This window comes from Notolabrus celidotus, chromosome 20, assembly GCF_009762535.1.
Source record: "Notolabrus celidotus isolate fNotCel1 chromosome 20, fNotCel1.pri, whole genome shotgun sequence".
Taxonomy (NCBI): Eukaryota; Metazoa; Chordata; class Actinopteri; order Labriformes; family Labridae; genus Notolabrus; species Notolabrus celidotus.
The window spans coordinates 14664880-14688104 of NC_048291.1; the positions used below are offsets into that span (position 1 = coordinate 14664880).

The 23225-nt window shown below is 39.1% G+C and overlaps 1 protein-coding gene and 1 long non-coding RNA gene across 2 annotated transcripts in view; one reads left to right on the forward strand and one right to left on the reverse strand.

Annotated features, from left to right (window-relative positions):
• Nucleotides 1-23225, reverse strand: part of ttyh2l (tweety homolog 2, like) — a 42923-nt gene that overhangs the window by 15667 nt on the left and 4031 nt on the right. The window contains exons 2-4 of the mRNA XM_034711886.1: nucleotides 22336-22508; nucleotides 11055-11166; nucleotides 3606-3826 (exon numbers count right to left, since the gene is read on the reverse strand). Of these exons, the coding sequence (XP_034567777.1) occupies nucleotides 3606-3826; nucleotides 11055-11166; nucleotides 22336-22508 (506 nt within the window). The remainder of the gene's footprint in view (nucleotides 1-3605; nucleotides 3827-11054; nucleotides 11167-22335; nucleotides 22509-23225) is intronic.
• On the forward strand, nucleotides 4341-6599 carry LOC117832659. The gene is made up of 2 exons (XR_004635224.1): nucleotides 4341-4626; nucleotides 5770-6599. It is a non-coding gene; the product is annotated as an uncharacterized LOC117832659 (long non-coding RNA).

Here is a 23225-nt window from a genome sequence, read left to right on the forward strand (position 1 = left end):
CGATAGCGACTTGCTGTGGCAATACTGTAGTAAATCTATTCAACTGTGCACCAGGGTCACTAGAAAATGTAATTCACTCATACCAGGTGAAGAAGTCTTGAGGTGCCTGAGGAAAGTGTGTATATAAACTGCAGACTGGCTAGTCCTCTGGCTGTAGACGAAGGCATATAGATGAATAAAAACAGTAAAAGAGACTGCTCTCTTTTTTATCGGAATAAATAGAACTGCTGTCGTGTTTTTCCCGAGCACAGAGCCAGAAATGAATTCAGAAATAGAAAATAGGTAGGGAGGATATAATATTGGGAAAAAGCATGGTATCATTTTTTTCCCTACTGTTCGAATAACACTGGGGTTGGCCATAACATTTGCTGCTCATCAATAAGTCCTGCCACTGGCTGGTCATAGCCCAATGGCTGCATGAAATCCAATCAACACCCAGGAGATTAGAGTCAGAATGCACTGTAGTCGCAGTGACTGTAGTCCAAAAAGAGGATCAGGTGTCAGGATTGGAAAATACACCATGTGAGAGTATGTTTGCATGGAATAAATGAAAGGAATATGTTGTAGTGAGTCACTGTCAATGACACAACAGAAGTTATTTGTGTTCCGCAGTGCCAGAATTGAGAGATACCTGGCTAAGTAAGTCAGTAATTAGTGTAAGAAGAAAAGATAGAAACTTTTATGAATCACTCATTAAAAACTCTCAAATCTGTAAAAAAGATAACAAATCTTTATGCTTAATCCAAGAAAGGAAACCAAAGCAATCTGAATTGCCTTGTTTGATCGTTTAGATTAAGCTTTGTCGCTCACAGTTAAGACAAATAGTGGATTCATTTTTCATTTTGCACAAAGATTTTCTTCAAACCTTGATTACAGAGTTGTATGGGAGTTTTTGTCATGTCATTCTGCAGAAATAAAGTGAACCAAGAAATTCTTTATGTTTTCATGGTAACCGGAAAGACTTGAGGTCCTACATCATGAATCATCTACTCTTTCAATTCTGACACTAAAATTTCTTCAGAAAACTGATACTTCCTTTCTTCACTTAAAACAACAGGAAGTGCCTCATGAAATCTAAAATAAGAAGTCACCATTAGCAAAAAATAACAGAGATACAAAGGAAATGAAAGTCCCAAGAGCCAGAAGAATTTTTATTAGGCATATTTAATAGAAAACAAACCCTTTAATCCCCAAGGTGCTCAGAACTATGCAAAGTCCGAACAGTTCTGGTTTTAACCAAAGCATATAACCCTTATATCATCATTCCAATCAGCATTTCTTGAAAAAATGTATCTATTCACAGGCAAAGGAATACCAAAATCCTCTGTGAACATGGCTGACGGACAAGATAAGCAGCTAAAGGAGAGGTTATCTTCTAACACTGCCTATCTTGTACAGTACATAACCCAGGGCTGGAGTTGACTGACCCAGCTTTGCATAGAACTTGTAAACAAAGAAATACATGATGTTGTTAACCATCTTACTACAAAAAGTTGTGTGTTATATTTGAGCAGCAGTATTGTAGTACTCAAGTCCAGGACTGGAACTGGAGAGGTATTCGAGTCATAATTGTAAGACCCATGACTTGGACTCAAACACTGATTAATCAGACTTGGACTCCAGAATTCACTGCATTTAGGACTGCCTTTAAATATTTTCCTTCCTGCCTGTCACTCAAGTCAGTCACGTCCTTATTTGGGCAAAACTCATAATGTAATATCTTCTGAACCGTCGCGTTAGAAACAAATTCACCCCCTGTTCAGTGTGTGCTGATCAAGGTCTAAAAATATGAGTCGAATGCGGAAGTGCTAAAAACAGCAGTTCATCAAGGATCCGCTTGAGGCTGGCTCCAGAAGTATCGGAAACCACATACACACCAATTCAAAAAAGATGATCTTTACAGCAGAAATAAACATGTTTACAGCCTGGTACAAAAAAACAAGTGTAGTCTGGATAGCTAATTTCTCGATGGGCACACACTGTAGGGGGTGTGGATTTTTTTCATATTTTGATACCAGAGGTTGCCGCTTGGGACAAACTCAATCTTCAACAGACAGCTGTTCAGCATGCGTGACCTGAACTGTTGATGACCTTATAGCTAGCTAACAGTAATGTTAGCCTCTAAAGAGACTCAGCCTGTTTGGTTAGTTCAAATTCTGACTAATAGCAGGTAGGTTGCAGGAGTTTTTCAGTTTCCTAGACACTGCAGTAGAAATGATGTATGCATCTCCCTACTAAGAGAGGCACCGTTCACATTTACACACCATGCACAGTGAGGTAACTTCATTGACAAATCCCCAGACACGTCAGTAGGAGTCTAATGACAATAAATGAAATGTCTCATACATTTTCATGTGACAAGGCATCAACTAGGACTCTTCTGTGGAGACTTGGACTCGGACTTGCACACTAGTGACTCGGGACTCAACTCAGACTTGAGGTTTGGTGACTTGACTACAATACTGGTGTCCAGCAGAACTTACATGCCACACACTGTATGCAAGAAAAGCTCTGCTTAATGTGCATATGTTGAAAAAGAGTTAGATTTATGTCAGACAGAGCAGCAAGTGCAGTGTGACAACCTCAAATCTGACTTAACATATGTTTTATTCGCTGTATCTGACAGAAATGAGGCTGAGGAATTTATAACACTTCACTTTTTAATACGTTTTAGAATGACAGTTTCACACTTCGCAATTTGCTTCTACTAAATCTGCAACTTACTGAGACAAACATGAGTTATGGGTTGAGCTTGATAAGATGACATAAACCTCAGATCTCAACAGAACCGTTGTGCATACACATACATCCAGATAAGCCCTGATTAACTTTGAGTCTATAAAAACACTATCAAACCAGTCCTGTGGCAGAAGGTACCGCACACTAAATCTATCTTCTTTTAGTATCTCCTCCCAATTTAGTCCAATCTACTCCTACAGTACAGTAATGAACCGGTGGCAAATGTGAAACATCACGCCATTACAGCACTATGAAGTTTTATGTGGCCCAAAATAAAACAAGCCAGAGAAGCTATGAAATTACATTCACAGTTTGGAGCAGCAGCAGCCTTTGGAGCCTCATAAATTAGTCTCCATCTCCTGAATTAATGCTGGATATTTTATTCATTTGGACTACTTTGTTGTTGATTGGGTTTGTCATGTATTTCTTGGTTTATTGAATTTCAGTTTTGGCCTCTCAGTGTTTTTTTTTTCACAGCTCTCTTTTGAAAAGAACACAGTTATCAAAGAGAGAAGCACATCAAATTAATAATTACAATCACTGTGAGCCATGGTCTGTGGGTAAGGAGATCATTTATGGTCTAATAGCCACTCTGCCTGCATTACATTCGGTGAGAGCAATAAGCATTCTAGCTCAAACCTCACAGTGGGCAACACGCTCAATTTCAGCTTTCATTTATTTAGCAATCAGGAAGAATAGCTTTTCCGGTCTGTGTTCCGGAGGGGAAATCAATAAAATTCCATCTGCTCTGTGTATCGTCTAGACCACTTATTGTCTCATTCAGGGCTTCATGTTTACTTCAAGCACACACACACAAAATAAATTAATGTCAATCACCTAAGGGAAGTAAAGAAGGTGCCACCTACCTATAGTACTCAATGAAGGCTGTTTTGTCAGCAATGGCTGCCAAGTCAACATTGGCTTTGTTGATATCCGGCAGAGCAGTCAGCTCGCGGATGACGTTATTGATCATTAGCCGCATGAAGCGCAGAGACTGCAGGTAGTCAGACCTTGTAGCAAAGATTTCATCCAGCCGTTCCAGGTGTTGTTTAAGTCCGGTTTCCACATCACCCACGGATCCAGCGACCTAAATAATAAAATTAAGATAAGAGAATAAGAATATCACAGATAACAGAATAGAGGAGGGAGGATGAAGAGTGTGTCGGAAAACAGGGTCAGAAAGAAACAGGAACATAAATAAATTCATAAAGGCAGATATTCATAAAAAGAAGATTGAAAATATAGAGAGAGGTGAAAGAACCAAAGGAGCAGTCCCCCAAGAAAAGATTAACTTTTCTCCTCAACCGTGTGTTTCATTCAGGTAAACAATGTTAGAGTGGAATACTGATAACAATACCGGGGAGACCTGTTATCACAAGGGTCTTTGATAGTGAGAACAGAGTGGGTGGAGGCATAGTGGAGTGGAGTAAATACATTTTACTTTTCTGTTTGAAAGAAAACAATGCGATGCAGTAAACGGCTGCACTTTCAAAAGCATCAATAAAGCTAGAAACAGGTCAATATGAGCCTGATGTTGACAGGGGGAAAGTGTTCCTTTTCCATAAACACATTTAAATGAGTTGTATAGGCTTAACAGCTCAACCCACTTATCTAAAACAAACTGTATTAGATGTGAAATCCACACTTTAAAACAAAGCTCACCAAGTTGCGCCGATTTTCTTTAAACTGTGGAACAGGTAGGAATCAAGTGGGTTTCCCATAGAGTTCAGAAGGAGCTTTCCACGCACCAGCTAATCAAAAAATAGCATCACTGTATCCGGGTAAGACAACGCAACGTTACATTCCAAAGAAAAGGATGCACATGCGCAGTTGCAGACTGATCGACGCAGATTGGAAGACGCAGGAGCCCCGTATCAAAACTGTGCAGTAAGTCTTCTCATCAATTGATTTTGTACGCTATTTACTGAACAAAATTACTACTTTTTCACAAAAATAAAGAAAGCTAGGTAGAGTGTAAGAGAGAGGGAAGTCAAAACTGTTAAGGTAAAGGAACAAAATACAGCCTATATACAGAACTTAAATAATATAGCTTATAATGAGAGGATACAACCCGCTGCCAAAATCTCACTCTGAACTGAGTTCAAAACTTAAGAGCCCTGAGTATAGCAAGAACTGTAGCTAACTTTAGCGAAGTTAGCAACATTAGCAAACTGCCTCTCCTGTTCCTGCTGCAAAGCTATCATGCATAAAAAGATAATAGCTTTCAAGAACAAGCATACAATCATTCCAGACAGTGATACTTACCACATGCCTGCTAATTTACCAAAAATCTCAATATGAGCATCAGAAAACTGTAAAGTAAGCTAAACATGGCCCCCATCTTAAACAGACAGATATGAGAATAGTACAAATCTTTTTATACTGCTGTCAGCCAGAATACAAATTGGCAGTGTTACTTTAAGATTGGAGACGCTACAGTTTTATAAAACTGTAGAAAAAAAACTTCTGTCCAAAAAGTAGTACATTTAGGAAGAGTAAACTTGCAATAAGGGACCTCCACATCAAATTTTGCAAGTGGTCCCTAGCTTTTACAAGGACACACACACATACACACTCACACACCACCCACACCAAAATGACTTTGCTATAACTTTATATGTACTTTAAACTGAGTAGGAGGCTCTGCTAATTCTGAATAGATGAGGCTTTCTTTTTTTCTAATCTGAAGCAGTTTGCAGCAGTTTTAGTTTCTTTATCTTGCATATTTTCTCCATTACACCCATGACTTCTTAAACACCTTCAAGTAATGTGAGTAAGACTGTTCATTCCCACGCTATAAAAGCTCCACATCTCGGTCTCCTTGACATTAGAACATTTCAAACACTCTTGATTACATTCAACTGAGTGGATGCTTCTGATGGCTTGTAAGCAAGGTCCAAGAAAGAGTATCTGTGTGTAGATGATACAGACCCATCCTCCACTCCAGCTCTCCCAGGGGGGCTTGATAATGTATGTGATTGCCAGTAAACTGCTCTCACTCCCCACCTCTATGTTCATCATCTCTCACAGCTCCTGCCACAACACCCTGAATCTTATCTGCAAGCCTGTACGCCTGAGTGTGAGAAATGGGATCCGTCAGCTCGCTGCTCTGGGTGATCCACATTTTCCCTAATCTGGACCGTCCCGTCTTCCCTTAAAATGGATTAAAGCTCACTTTTACTGAAAGCAGGTCACAAGGAGCCTTCTCCATATTGGACGCGCCTGTTAAATGAAACTGAGGCTCACGCTGCAGAACTCCAAGTGCCAATTCACATTCAACTGAACTCTTCTGTTTAATGCTTTGAGTGCTTTAATATATCTGAGAATAACTGTGATAATAACACAATATACATGATCACAGCAGTTTAATTTCAAGCAAGGTAATACACCAAGGAATAGGACACTGAAGAAAGAAATACAAGGGGCTCAGGAGCAGGAAGTAGCAATCATTTTGTTGTAAAAATTACAAGATGGCTCTCACTTTCTAAAGGACAAGTTATAGATTACTATTGGAAGCAGAAGCACACAATGAGATGTAGTGCAATCACAATGTTTTTTCATCCGTTGAGACCAGGAAGAGCTCTTCATATAGAAAGCCACACACTGGAAATGAGACTGAATTAAAGAATGCCCAAACTATCAGCCAGCTTCATTTGCAGAGAGCAGAATGGTCCTTTTCACTGGCCCAATCCCAATTTCACCACTGAAGCGCTGAAGCCTCACAGACTTAAGTGATGTCTGGTGTGCAGTGCATGAGTCTGTAAGTCCTATAAAAGGGCTAGAGAAACACCCCTGAATGGGGCACACTATCATGACATCACTTGCTGTCTGGGAATAAAATGGACAATAAGAGAAAAGAATGCCTGTAGTGTGTTTGTTTGCTTAGATTGTAGCATTTTTATATTTTTAAGTTATTTTTTAGGGTGTATTTTGTCTGTATTAGATATGGCAGCTGAAGTGAGACAGGAAATGTGGAGAGTAGAGAGCAGAGGAAGACATGCAGCAAAGGGTTAAGGCCAGGAGTTGAACCCGCAACCACTGTGACAAGGACTGCAGCCTCTGTACATTGTGCAATGTTTCTAAATAACTAACAAAGAAAACATTGCTCTTAATCATATTTGAATATCTAATTCAAAACATCTAAAAGAAAATCAACAAACAGGCTATAAATTACCTCAAAAGTGATGTTTCGTAATGTTGTGTGATGTTTCCACTTAGTAATAGACGCATTTATTTGCAGTTTTCCCTTCATGTCCATGTTTGCTTTGTTCACGCTAAGTTTTTGTTTGAACTTCATTGACTACTAATATACAACATCTGTTGACATTAAGTGGAAGTCTGAACATTTATATTTTTTCCACATCATTAAAATCACAATGAATTCTGGGTAAGTCCCAAAGACTGTGTAAATAATGGACGTGGCATCCGTGACATCACCTATCTGTTTCTGAAGCACTGTTTTCAAGCCAATCGTCGGCGGGAGCCATATTGGATATGCAGAACACAACCTAACTGCAGTCGAGCTAGTGTGAGGTAAATAGGCGGTCTTTCAGCCTCCTTGCCAACAGCTACAGTACCCCCTTCTGTCAATTAAGTCAAATGTGCCTCTCATAATGGAAAACTCGTTATCTTAATATCTTCGAAATTGCAGCGTTATGAAACAATTCACCCCCCGTACAGTGTGTGCCTATCGAGTAATGAGCTATCCAGATTACACTCGTTTTTAGTACCAGGCAGTAAACATGTTTATTTCTGCTGTAAAGATCGGCTTTTTGAATGGGTGTGTATGTGGTTTCTGGTACCAGCCATAGCGTACACTCAAGAAACTGTAGTTTTTAACACTTCCGCATTGGCTTCAATTCTTGCCGTGGAGGTTGCCGCTTGGTAAGTCCCAAAGAAAGTTTACAAATATGCAATAGGTGCTCAAACACTTACTGGTAATGCACCTCAGAGTCTGTGGGCCTGATCTACTAAGATCCCAAATAACGAGCGCTAATTTGCGTGTGCAAATAATAATTTTTCGCATGTATTTCTGGGCGTGTTGCGGGTGATCTACTAAGACTGCGTGCACAAATGATAACGAGTGCAAAAGTGGTGTGGACTGCCCTATTTTACGAGGATTTTGCGTGTGCTATCGGCTGTCACCATGGAGAGTTTGATAGAGCAGAGTGGTCATAAGCGATAAATGAATTTTGAAGCCATGGAGTTGAAGATCTTTGTGGAGGAGGGAAATAAACACATCAGTGAACTCCAGCAGAGACATCTCAGCGTTAGAAACGCGATATGGGAGGCCATCTGTGAAAAGGTGAATGATGTGAGAAAAAACAGAAGATCTGCCAATGAAATAAATGCATCTACTCTACTCCAAAACGCAATCAGTGTTTTGATGGAGTTTAGAGAGCGATTTGATGAGACTTAGTCTGCCACTCTTGCTCTAGAAAAGTTAGGCGTCACTTGGATGAAGACAGTCGCCTCACTGTCCCAGGGAGCAACTTTCGGGTCAACGTTTTTAATGCCTGATATCATCATCCAGCAACTTTCCCAAAGATTCACCAGCTTAAATGGAACTGGGAACATGTTTGAGTCAATTCACCCCAACACACTACTGCAAGCACGAGATGAGGAGTTATGCAGAGCTGCCTGGTGCAGCTCAGTGAGCGCTCATTCACGTTAAAACTAACTAAAAACCCTTTGATGAGCACAATGGGACAGAATAGACTGAGTGGACATGTCATGTTATCTATTGAGAATGACAGATCAACTTCATATTGTTTTTTTGTTTGTATGTCGACATGTGGGCTGCTGTGCCAATTTTACTAAACTTTATAGCTGTTGATACAGTGACCTCATGTGCTCTCATTATATGAAAAAGTTAAAGTGGGTGTCAGAATGATGCAGTCACTATCCGTGGTGCTGAACTTCTTTGAATTTGTGTTGTTTTATTATTATTATTATAATTATTATTATTATTATTAAACATATAGCAATGCTTGTAAGCCCAGCTTTTGCGGGCATGTTGTAAAGCAATGTTATGAGCGTTACAGTGACCGCAGCCATGTGTGCATAACGCTGTGCCAGTTTGCCAGCCTGCTTTTCAAACGTGCTAAATATAGACGCAAATACAGCGCGCACTATCTGCTTCAGGTTTGATAGATGACATTACGTGTGCTAAATGATTACATTTGCATCTCCTCCCAGTATTTTGCGCGTTCTGATGATCTACATGTATTCTGCATATTCATGAATGCAAACACGCTAAATGATTTGCGAGTGCTCCCGGTTAGTACGTCAGCTTTGCACGCGCTATCAAGTTTGCACATGTTTTTATACACGCAAACCTTTAGTAGATCAGGCCCTGTGTGTCCAAACTTTTCCTCTTTGATGCATAATGATCCCTTATAGAGTGCAGAGGAGTGTATTTTATGATGACGGGAGTCTTAACAAGGTGTAAATGGAGGCAAACATTTGCTTGTGAAAATTGCTAACCTCACAGCAGCCTTGTGAAGTGGAAGGAATTTTCTTGTTTTTGAGCCTTTTTACTACTGGCCAAATCTGAAATCAACTAAGTATGTGAAATACAGCCAAGAAAATGTGCTTAAGGCATTAAGGTAAGGCAAACTAATAAAGTGATGACTTTCTAACCATATTTTGTAGAAACATGCATGAAGAGCCAAGAAAGGATTTGGTAAACCAATAAAGATCAGTGGACAATTACTCTCACAATAACCGGACTTAAAAATGGACTAAGGCATCTTTGGCTCTTCAGAACAACTGGCCAAGTCATCAGCTCTGTAAGTGGAGTGGAGCAGAGTACATTACACCCAGCTATGATTTTGCAAGTGAGAAAGCATTTCCTTCCCAGGGGAACATCTAAGTTTCTCATGCAGCCATAGTATATCGTGCTACGGGATCTAATCGATACCAGGATGCTGCAGCAGAAAGTCAGACAGAGGGATGTGAGATCATCATAGTTGAATTCCTTTAGCCTTCTGTTGCACAAAGAAGCTGCTGTATTACAAAGTCTACCTCCTCTCCCAGGTTATTTGCTACACCAAACTAAAACTAATGCAGTCCAATACAGCTGCCTTCAAGTAAATAGTAAGGTTATACTTTCAGTTTTATGTTGGAACTGCTTTAAAGGGGTGCTGATTCAACTTTACGGTTGTATTGGCAGATGTAGGGTGTGTCATTGCTGAACTTTATTGCACTACATTGAGAGATATCTTGCCACTACATTAGAAGCAACGTAAGCAGAAAAATAGATCTTTGAAATTACCATGTACTTTAATAAACACCTGCCTTACTTTGAACAAGAATGAAACGCATTACTAACTGATATCAGGACATACATTAGGACAGATAACAGCAGGTATTTAGTGTATATTTCATAAGCATCCCTTTATCCTTCATGGCCTAAATTGTTGTATCATAAACATCAATGTGTGTGCTACAAAGGGATTATGGATGTAAACCCTTTCTATCTCTATATTACCCATAATGAGCACTCAGTTTGCATTTGTCAAGTGCACACATATCTCTTTTGGTCCACACATTAATACAATATGTGTACATAAGAGGCCCCCTAAAGTGGATGTGTGATGCTAACATGGACATGTGCACACACTGAAATGCACACATATGCAGCGTAGATAGTGAGACTGCGTGTGATGGAAAGAGGAGAGGCTTAACATCCATTAATGCACTGCAGATGGGAGCTAATCCTCTACTTCCTCATTGTGATCATTGCTTCTTGCAGGGCCTTGTTCTGACTTTCCTTGCTCTCCTTCCCCTCTGTGATCCCCCCACCCCCCCTCTTATAAGCCTCCCAAATAACTTCTCTGAATGCAGGTCAGGAGTTGTATAGAAAAGAATCCCTATTTACAAATCCTCAGGCAGCAGTCACCTCGATTCCTTCACTGTGACAAAAAGAGGATACAGACCCCCTGCAGGGATGTGCTGCTTTGAGACAGATGCACACCCCCCATTAATAGAGGTGGGGGTTTGGGTGTCTACTCGCTGTAATTCACTGTTTCCAAGAAGAGTAAGCGAGAACAAGAACATGCTTTGTGCCATTATGGCTGAAACCAAATTTCGAATCTGGATAGAAGCCACAATGTAAGAGTCATGGGCGAGGAGTTATATAAAACTAACAACATTTCATATCTCTTACAAAATAACACATTCACTGCCTGGACAATTTACACTCATTTGACTTGAAAATGATAACTGATATCAATAAAATCAATTTCTCAGACCACATCTAATGATAATGAAGCTGATATGATTGTATATTGAGCTTGGCACTTCTCCCTCACCAGATTGTTGATGCCACCCAATGTGTGATTGGCATTGTAGAGAGAGTAGGTCAGCTGGTAAACCCCATCATTGGTCTCGCTGTTTCCATAGAAACCCACTCCTACGGCCGAACTGTGAAAAAAGGAGAAATTAATAAATATAAAGCAGTGTTTGTTTAATGATGGTACTTCTTGATTGTGGGCTGCATGATGTTATTAGAGGACAAGTAGGACATAGGAATATTATTCATTATTTCCCATCGAGTTGAAAACATTGAGGCTGAAAGGGAAATATGTACTGCACCAAGGGCTTCATGTTGTTTTTATAATCTGTCTCCTATTCTTGAATACTTATCATTTTACACTCATAGACTGAACTTGCTTCTGGCAACAGAGAAACTTTGTGATAAAACATTAAGTCATGAATGAAAACATCTTTGGTTCAACATACATTAAGTTTTTTTCAATGTTTGATTTTAAATTAATTTCGTCCTTTTAAATGTGTTAATGTCTTAAATCTGGGGTTGGCAGTCTCGGAAACTAGCATGAATTTGAATGTAGCATTTCCTCAGGACTCCCTCATGCACGAGCGCCGCTGACTTGCGACCACATGATGGTGACTGATTGAAAACCGGTCCTCACCAAAACATTATCATAGTGAAAGTTAAAAACACAAACAAACATGGCTGCTGTTAGTACTCACAACTGTCATGCTAGCATTATCCAGTTGTACTGGTGACACAATATCAGGAGAAAAGTTATAACATATAATACTGTAACAGCTCTACTGTTTGTTAAACGTGTTCAGTTTAGATGTTCTTAATTCCTACAGTGTTGACAGTTAGTGAAGGCATCAGGAGAGGTGTATAGTGTGTGTGAGCGGGAGAGAGGAGAGACAAGAGAAGTTCTTCATTCATTCAAACATTGATGTTGTTTTGTTGGTTGGCGTGATCACGGCCGACAGTGACCGGTTATTAAAACTCAACGTGTTCACGAATCGGCTCGTCATCCCTACAGCGTCCGGACAGACGCTACAGTACTTCTACATTTCTGTAGGACTTACTAAATGTCATTCATTCTTCTGCTTGTCAGAGCCCCCGTGGTGAGAGCTTTTTAGACTCTGATCCGGACTACAGTCCTGAACAAAGCACCTCATCGGGTCAGAGGGGACAGGCCCGAGGTGGAGCGAGAGGGGCAGTCAGTGGAGTCAGGGGAAGCAGAGGGAGGGGACGGGGACTCGGAGTGCACGCCGGGGAAATGTACGGGCAGGAGGCGGGCAGAACAGCAGGAAGGGATTTGAATGGTTTAAAAATTTTGGGTCCCAAAAAACGGTGATTGGTTGGTGGTTTCCCAGGTTTACTCTGGCTGTAGATAGCAGCTTTTTTTTAGCTCTTTTTTAAGAACATATTATGTATTGATTGCCATCAGGACATAAAGATCATTTTAACCAGTATAACAAAAAGTGTATCTAAATCTGATTACCAACCCCAGCTTTAAAGGCTCCCTCCCTTTAGGTGAAGCCATGACAGCCTGCCAGGACAAGAAGCTCCTGTGAAGTATGATCCTCCATTTGTCAAGTTTTTACTATCAAAAATGTCTATCAATACAAATTATATTGTGCACAACAACTACTCTCTACTTCATCTCCCAGCACTCACTTAATACAAGAACATGCATTATGTTTAGTTTGTTGATTCTTTGCTACAGAAGAAACATGGCGGCTTCTTCTACATCTAAATACCACACACTGCACCTTCAATAGCCTGGGAACCAGAAAAAATGTGCAACCTTATGTTCCTCCCCTTTGAGGACAGATTTCTGTCTTACCTGATTAAGGTCAGGGCAATCATTACCATTTATCAAGGGGGTGGAATTCAGAGCCACTTAGTCACATTTGTAAACTAGTGTGGTTGCTGTAGTTCAGAGACAGCTCAGTTGTATATGCAACTTTGAAATTCTGCAACTAAACTGATGTAGAGCGCACAAAAAAAAAAAGAAAATCCACTAGTGTTTTGTGTGTTAAGAGACAAAGGTATTTTGGGCTAAAAGGAAGTTTAAGGGATCCTTCTGTTGGACTTTCAAAGTCAGGTTAAAGGGATAGTTTGTTTGATTTTTAAGGGGGTGGGGGGGGGGGGGCTGTAAAACATAGGCTTGCTTGTGGGTGGAGGAACACGTATGTGTTGCATTTGTGATTAGTGTTTAACAAAGTGGCTTTTGACAGCAAAATAAAGCGCAAAAAAAAAATCTAAATATATTTTAATGTAAAATGAGATGAGTACTTGGGACAGACTTTGTTATAATAAGCTAAATTACGTGGTAAAATTGACTATGTCCAAAGCGGTTCATAGCCATCTGCTGTGCTGGTTCTCCAGCCAGTTTCTCAATAAAGGAGCTGAGCAGACCAGGATCCCCAGTTGGAAATACACTTACTATGAAAGTTACCAAAAACAATCCCACTTCAAAAAGTAGTCAGAAAGAAGTCAATTTTACTGGTAACGCTGACCCTCAATTAGCATGTTGACAGAATGCTATGGATGCAAAATAAATCTTTCCAACTCTACTTGAACTTTCTGAATCTGTTGTCATGTCACTGCCAAACAAGCTGGACAACATTTCTCTTTCTGTGCTTTAAGTGGTTAAGTGTGGGCTACTGCATCAGGAGCTACAAACTACACGAATTGTACTTTCCTGCCCAATTAAAAAACAGACCCAACAGACAAAACAAAAAAAAAACATTCCTCTTTTTAGCTGCTTATTTCACCCCCTTCTTGATCTTAGATTTTAAAATATGTTGTGTTTTAATGCTTATGTTTGTTTAATGTCATATTTTAAATTGGTTATTTTCTGACATGGTATATTATTTATAATAATCCCTCCTAGTTTAAATAAATAGTAAGACCCAACACTGTTTCTATGTACGATAAGTTACATAAGTACAGAGAGAGAGAGAGAGAGAGAGAGAGAGAGAGAGAGAGAGAGAGAGAGAGAGAGAGAGAGAGAGAGAGAGAGAGAGTTGATCAAACATAACTGGCCGCATATACAATTTAAATGTTTTAGGGTGTTTGCTGTATGACTTTATTGATTGTTACTGTTCTGGTTTTTGTTTTGTAAAGCACATTGAATTGCTCTTTGTATGAATGGTGCTTTATAAATAAACGTTCCTTGCCTTTGTGGCTAGCTACCAAGCATAGTAGACAACCACTATTTGTCGCACGTTTGATTAGTTTTATCGTCCACATGCATTTTGATTTTTGTATTTTGATGACATCCTTTGAAAAATCATTATACACTGAGATGTTCAAGGCTGTTTCATATTTGCCTGGCAACACCATAATTATTTCTCAGAGAAATCGTTTTATATTTGGCCCTCTTAAAATATCCTTTTCTACTCATCTCTTCATCCTAGCTGCCATATGGGCTTGTATAAGAGGAGCAGATTTCTGAAAGACAAAGTTTTCACAATTGTCATATTTCCTCCTCTAAGATCCCTCACTGCTCCTCTTATTCTTCCATCTGTTGTGTTTACCCTTTTCTCTCACAAACAGATTGTTAGTTTAACATATAAAACCTCTTCTTTTTTCATCAGTAACTTTGAATCTTATATTACTCGTGCCTGAAACCATAAAAAAAGAAATCAGAGGAACATATTGGCACATATGGAACCATATTTTGTACCTTTCTAGATCATGAGCCTCTGTAATTAATAGATTGGTGTCCCAACCCCCAGATTCAGTTAACTCCTACTCTTAAGAGCATACAGTGAAATGAGTCATGATGCATATACTTGTAGTGTGGTCACTGTACACTAAGGTTAGTAACACTTTCCACAGTGTGTATGTGCAATTTCAGAGGATCTCCCACATCAGGAAGTGAGTTCAGGATCATTGTTTCTGTGGTACCATATATGCACTAAAACCTAAAAAAAGGGTGCTAAGTCCTTGTTTACACTCACAATGACTCATATGTTGGGGACTTTTAACACCATCTGTGCTGCAAAACCACAAAAAACATGCACAAATTTCCCAAAACTCAGAGTTGACACAACCATATTTGGCAGTGACACAAAGGTAGTAGTTAGTTTTGTGAGAGGACAGGATGTGTAGTCTTATTTCATTTTCTGTTACATCCTGTCAGGAAGTGTCATATGCCACTGAAAATGCTGATGTGTGTTAATGTGTTTCATTTTTTATGTCTGCCAGAACCCTGTCACTTTAACCTTGTGAGTATAATGAAACCTGTTGCCTGTCTCTTCCATTAAACCCATTCCCTCTGGTTATGATTAGGGGCACTCAGGGCATTGTCTGCACAAAACCTGCCTGAGCTAATAAAGATAGAATTACTATAATCCTTACAGCCCAAACTGCACGGATGTGGTTGTAAAAATGTCTGGTTAAAGAAAACTAACAATATGGCTCTTTGCTCTTCAGGACAGTAATGTTCCAGTTGATATGCAGCGGCATGGATAATGAGCTCTATATTAACCCTGAGACCAACCTAGTGACGTGTCAGTGATAATAAAGACCCAGTAATGACACAGTAATGAAGCAGTAATGACACAGGACATTGTGGGGCAGTTTAGCCTCCAGGGAAGCATTAGTGTTTTTCTGGGGCTGTGGAAAAGCTGTCTGCAAGCAGCCAGGGGTGTTAAAAAACAACACAATGCACGACAGGACTCCAGCATATTTAGCGTCCTTGTTCCTCCAAGGATGGATCACTTCACAAAGGCTGTGTAATGCTTGGCCAATTATACCTCAGTATTCAGATCATGTTATGAGCTGAATAAATGGCCGAGCTGAATGAACAAGTAATAACAGATAAATGCCTTGATTCTGCAGAGACCTGGGCACTGCTGCTATAATAAACTGTATGAGAGTTAACAGAGAGTGACGCTGGCAGGAAGGCTTTTTGGAATATTAGATTTGTTTTCTATCTTTAACCTTAAGGTACCCCATTCATCCTCCTGGGCTCTGAAATAATCACCCAGAGAGGTGCTGCAGCTCGTTAATCCTCTCTCTTTTTAAGTTCTGCCATGCAACTAAAACACAACTCTCATCGAGTATCATGTTGAATTTCAAGCTATAGGAAAAGTGAATCACAATAAAAAAAAAGTATAATCCTTTCTCAAATTAAATTAATTGTCCCATTTTTCCAATGGAAATCCCATGATCCAACATTATACAAAAGCTAAATTATGTTCAATTGAGCACCAGTTTATACGACTTTTGATGATATGCATCTCTGTGTGTTTCTGTGTGTATGTTACTTTAACATTTTATCAAAGTTACAAAACACACACAGTCCCAAATATTTGTACCATGATTGGCTGACGCAGTCATTAAGACTTAAAGACAAACTCTTCTCTCTGCTTTTCATGATGGCCCGGCAACAGATTTATTTTTTTATTTTTCTTATAGCTTACCCAAACACTCACTTTAGTTTGGTTGTCAATAACTTTAAATGATACATTTCCCCATTCATCTAAATATCCATTTTGTGTCCTGGTGTTTATTATTGACCTTTAGCAGGCTACTGGATTACCTATCCAAATTTTACAGATTTATTCACTCTTACATTTCATATTGATTTTTTCAAAACATATGAAAATAAAATTTTAACAGTAGGAATGGCTACAAATGCTATTCTAGAATTTGTGAGTCGAGATGTTAGAATAGGTATGTAAGGGATAATGTATAGTTAGTCGGTGTTTATGCCTAATAGAATTCTAACAGAGTTTGACAAAAAGGTCTTGTCCACCCTGAGGGGATTCTATTTGGCATTACCACCAGCTCACTATACATTATTAGCTAGTTATCCAATGATCTAAATATGTAAAATAAAAAATGGCTCCACATATTGATTAAAATGAGATTTTAGAGGTTCTAAAATGATCTATGTACACAACTTTAAAAAATAGTCCCTCTGATTACACGGTCAGTAATGCATGGCAATGGATTATTGCGCGTTGTTTTAACATTACACTGAACATTTCAATTCATAGTCAAGTCATGGTCAAAAATTAGCATGCTTGTTTGTTAATATTCACATTAAGCTACACATTTCCATTGATGGTTAAGTTAGACATGGTATTTTTATGTTGACATTTCTGTCCTCAGCACACCTTCTTGCAGCTTTGCAGTTCACAGGCTTTAAATAATACACAAGGCAAAAGTCACAACTTTAACACTGTTGCTATAATCACTACCATTCATGGTCTAAGTTTATTTGTATACATCAGCTACTTAGAAATACTCTCATCAGCTCTGCTACTGTTGCCTAGATTGCTGGACAGGATCCAATAATAAAAAACATCATGTTGTTTAGCCTGCCAATCAAATATGTGAGTGGAAACTAATGTTTTTGCCATGGTGTTTACCAATATGACACTAATAGAAATTCAATTCTTGCCTCAGTGTCAACATGCAGAAGAAAAATAAGAGATAAATCTTTGCTACAGATTGATTTGATGTGATGTGTGTGATCTGGTTGTGTTGGCGTTGCTCTGGACAAATTAACATTCAATTTAACATTTCAATCAATGTTAGTCTGTTTTTTTTGTTAGAATTCACATGAGACTGAACATATCCATTTCCACTGAAGGTAATTGTCACTATTTTTGGACTCTCAAGACCAGCCTGAGATGGAAACTTAAGGTGCCATAATGTTTCCCAAGTTATAGTGCGAAAAGAGACTTAAGTTTTTGCCACAGTGTCAGGAGCAGTGGTGAAACGTACTGGACTCCTTCCCAATGAGTTATTTATCTGACCAATCAGAAACAAGTATTCAACAGGTTTATATTGGGTATTTGACAGGTAATACTCAAAGTCTCAAATCAAAGACAAAATACTGTTATTGATTGTGGATTAAAGTGTGTTATGTAATACAAACTGTGTTTTTAATCTCATGCTAGCGTACTGTAATGAATAGATTATTTAAATGGATGCCTTATGCTGGAGTTTATTTTTGAGCCAAATATATTAACATCCATTAGAGCATGCTACAGAGAGATGAGGCCACTGAGCAGTGTCTATAGATAACAGAGCTCCTTTGCTAAACAGTGTCATGCCCAGTCACTTAACATTCAACAGGCCTTGTGTGCTCCAGCAGAGGTTCAACATGGACAGAGAGAGCTAACGAAATTAAAACCCACCACTGTCACAAGTTTAAGCAAATCTGCTGGGGAATTCAATGAAATCTTTTTGGAAGCTAATTTACTCATTTTCATTTCTGATGAGATTTTTTTCTAAAAGTATATTAAATCATACATAAAAGCACAATTTACGTCCTGTTGTTGCTCTGGAAGTCTTATGGAAGCCCCCTGACAGTTTGCGCTTGCATGGACTGGCAGTGGAACAGAGATATTTATGGGATAAACATGGGACATTAAGAAACGTTGGCACAGAATGGAACAAAATACAAGACTGTACATTACAAGAGTATAATTTTCAAAGGCTGAATGGTTCGAGAGCATTAAAGTGGAGGAAGCAGAACACTCTGTTGTCAAAGTTTTGGTGGGCGTAGTCAGCTCAGCAGTCAGCTGAGGGGTTTAGGAGTACGACCACCAAGGCGTCAGCTGATGAGGCCCTGTCAGAAACACAGCAGCTTAACTAGCCCTCTTTGTATTGTTAAAGGTGACATATCATGCAACATTGACTTTTTAATGGTTCTTTACCTGAAATATGTTTCCCTGGCATGTCTACAAACCCCCCGAGAATGAAAAAAATCCGTTCTGCCCCTGTTTTGATTTCTACACCTTTCTGTAAATGTGTGTGAAACGAGCTGTTTCAGACTTCCGTGTTTTTGTTACGTAACAACAATATCCGGTCTGTCACGGAGTCAGAGCTCGGAGCTTGTTCAGCCCATAGACTGTATAAAATAATACTGAATCCCTCCCCCGTTTTTCATTACCTGCACAAATGTGTGCTAACAAGGAGCTTAGGAGCGAGGCATGCTAGTTGTAGGCTGTCTTAATAAACACAAAGGTCGGTTTTACTCCCCACGTCTGCAGATTTGAAGATCTAGTGGATGATTTTTATTTATCATGGATAAGTGCTAGCGCTAGTTAGCATAGCTACATAGCTACATGTCGTAGCTGTAGCTGTGTAGCAAGACACACATCTACATACTGACAAATAAAACAACAAGAAACACAGAATCTGTGACCAATCCTTCAGAAAAGGTCCCGCTGCCTTTCTGGCAGAGGTCGGTTTTACTCCCCACGTCTGCAGATTTGAAGATCTAGTGGATGATTTTTATTTGTCATGGATAACTGCTAGCGCTAATTAGCATAGCCACATAGCTACATGTTCATAGCTGTAGCTGTAGCTGTAGCTGTGTACCAAGACACACGTCGACATACTGACAAATAAAACAAGAAGAAACACTAAATCTGTGACCAATCCTTCATAAAAGGTCCTGCTGCCTTTCTGGCAGAGGTCGGTTTTACTCCCCACGTCTGCAGATTTGAAGATCTAGTGGATGATTTTATTATCATGGATAAGTGCTAGCGCTAGTTAGCATAGCCACATAGCTACATGTTCGTAGCTGTGTACCAAGACACACGTCGACATACTGACATATAAAACAACAAGAAACACTAAATCTGTGACCAATCCTTCAGAAAAGTCCTGCTACAGGCGCCTCTCCGTCAGGATCAGATTCTGGATCAGATTCAGAGGGTTGAAGTAACGCGATCTCTGAGCAGACGTGTAAATTCAGCCAACATGTAAACATTAGATCAAAGTGCTGGACAGCCGAGGCACATCCACTTCCGGAGGGGGCGTGGTCAGAGGGAAAACAGAGTGTTCTGATGAGGACTGAAGAAGAGGGATTTTCAGGCATGCCAAAATCTGATTTCAAAGTGTTTTTTTGAGCATAAACTTTAAAGACATGTTTTGGGGACCTCTTAGACCAATATATATTGATGAAAAAAGCGTGATATGTCACCTTTAAATGAGTTACAAGTAGGTAAGAGAGCTACTCATAAGCACTATTTGTACTACAAAACTCTTAACATTGATATGTACTGAGGAAGCCAAAATATTTTGAAAGCTATTTGTTTTGAAGATTCCACTGTAAATTCTAGGCATGTGAAATTGGAGCTACTCGACTCTTAATAATATTTCTGATGAATTTATTCTGTTGTGCTTATTTTGCACTCAGAACTTTTTTTTTTTTTTCAAAGCTACTGTGGAGGTTTTCAGCTGGTTATGAAACAGAATGAAATTGAAACTGATGCCTCTATTTAACATTAAAAAGCAATCGATCTTCAGCGAAAAGGTCGCCTTTATCTGTTTGGTTGTTTCACCTGTTACTGCTGCCCCTGGGTCAGTAAAAACACATCATTTCACAGTGATGGATATATTTGTCAGTTAAAAGACAGCTGGCTGATGGTTTTTGTTACAGAATACTAATACTACATGTACAGGATAAGATCAGCAAACACAATTAGACATAACATTTTATCCATAAGAGTCATCAAGATTAGCAAAGCATGAAAGTCCCTTATGGTAGCTTTAACAGGACATAGTGAGATATTTTCTAGGCATTGTAGTCATTTATATGGGCAAAAGGCCTCCATCTCCTATCATTGTAAGATGTGCATACAAAATACCAACTCAATGGGCGCTGATGTATTGAACTGGTGGAGCCACACAGTTAACATCACACCACCCTGCTACCTAAAGCATTCGTTTAAAGTACCGATTCCAAATCAAGCTATAACTGTTCCTCAACTAAAGACTGCTTTATGACTGCTTAAACACTTTGAATTATGGCATCCTAAGTAGCCAATACATTTGAGATGACTGTATTATGTGGTATATCCTTTTCACTCATATCCTTCCTTCACATTTAATCACTTGCTTAAGATGGAAAACTTTCCATTAGTTGACATGACATAAACACAAAATATTGACTTTGAATTAAACTGAAGATGGTTTTTAAGTTCCCTTTTTTTCTTTTTACAGTATGTTTGAGAAAAAAATATTTGACATGTATTTAACTCTCTAGTTTGACCCATAATACATCTGTTATTGTGGAAGAGGCAGACTTTATCACCTAAACTGCAGCCAGTTACCAGGGAAAGCCCTACAAGTTTTGGCTTCACTATGGGGAGCCGTTGTGCTGTCCATGCTTTAGTCTATGCTCTATAGTTAGAATCCCTATTGTTATAATTTTTTTTAATTTCATTGTTGCTTTTTAACCAGAACACAAGTACCCAATTTTTATGCATTCTTGTTATGTTACAACATATCCTGCAATCAGAGGTGTCAAGTAACGAAGTACAAATACTTTGTTACCTTACTTAAGTAGAAATTTTGGGTATCTATACTTTACTGGAGTAATTATTTTTCAGCCGACTTTTTACTTCTACTCCATACATTTTCACGCAATTACCTGTACTTTCTACTTCTTACATTTTAAAAATGGCCTCATTACTCCTATTGACCAATAGTAAGACCCTTTTGGTCAACACCAGCTGTTCCGGGTCTTGAATGTGTGTGGGTGATGCTTGGATGTACATTGACATTCCAATAAAGGCTATTGATAACATGTCTGTGAAGTTTGACTTGTTTCACCATTACAATGCTTATAGGCAACGAGTCATCATATCTTCCGCTCGATGAAACACGTTAATGCTCAGTAGTACACATATATGGTTCTTTAATGTATTTGCATTGTACGAAAATGTGTTCATTTTCAATGGGCATAAATGTGGCTGAAACAGGTGCTACCCAAATATTTCAACATTAACATATTAATATAACATTATAGTCATTATGGCTATTAGAACAAATATTTTTGGGGGAGGTGGGGTAGTGCACCATAGGCCCCTGTGGCACAGCCTAAGCTTTTGTCCTTAATGGCATTTTTTCCCCCTTACATTACTTTTACTTTTATACTTGAAGTAGTTTTGAAACCAGTACTTTTACAATTTTACTTGAGTAAAATGCTTGAGTTGATACTTCAACTTCTACAGAAGTCTTTTTAAACCTTAGTATCTATACTTCTACCTGAGTAATGAATGTGAATACTTTTGACACATCTGCCTGCAATTTGGGTGGGTAAGAAAACAAACCTTGAACCCTTGAATAATAAAAACAACAAACTTTTGCCTGGATGAAGCTCTGTCTGAGGAATATAAAGCTGGTCACGTCAAGCAATTTGAATAGATAAAACAAATTCTCAAATAACAAGCCAAATAATGGCCTCCACTCTATATATGCCCTTGAGCAGGGTTAGGGGCAGGGTTCTTTCATGTGTACCTGTGGGTTTTGTAGAACAAAAAGAAATCTAAACTCACCATATGACAAGGCCTGTGATGATAGCAGCCCAGGTGACACAGCAGTTATTGGGCCTTTTGGTGTCTTCATCTATGTCCCTGCGCCAGCAACACAGGAGGGTTAGGTATACTGCCAGAACCAGCAGGCTCAGACTCAGACCAACTGCACCAACACCTGCTAGTAATATCAGAGACTGAAAATGGAGAGTGGAGACAGAAAAGACAGAAAAACATCAAGATTAAGATATTGTTTGATTTTAAGAAATTCCCAAATTATCCTCTGATATTATCTTAAATGAGGAAGACAGGTGATAAGCAGTCTTAGGATGTCAAAGTGGGTGACCTCATCAATCAAAAGGTTGATATTGTAAGAAGTGAAAAAAATGCCCGGGATCAAACAACACTCATGTGGAAAGATACGTATGTGTGCCAGTCTTGTCCATTGATTAGCATTATCACTGCTAGGGCAAAGGGAAAGACAGATAGCACTCAGCCGTCTTGAGGCAAAGAGACCCCCGAAGAATCTGGAGTTCTTTCTCACCAAAGCACGACTGTGACTGTAGCTGAGTTGAAAACAGAAAGGATCCAAGGCTGCAGGAGGCGAGTGTCATGTGACTCAACAGCTTTCATGCAGTCTTGTGATTTCTGAGTGTACAAAACATTTAAAGCCCGAAGGACAGAGAGAAACACTGATAGATAAAAAAGTAGGAAATACAGTATTGAAACAGTCTGGAAACACTCTGTACTGTGATGATAAATACGCACAGTCCAAACATTTTTTTTTATGCACTGAGAAGCTGTTACTTTTATCAGAACATAAGTGAAGGAGCTCAGAAGTGGCAGAATGCTCCAAGGCAGGCAAAAATTGAGTTGTTTATTTGTTTCAGATTAAATTGGGGGAACATATTTTT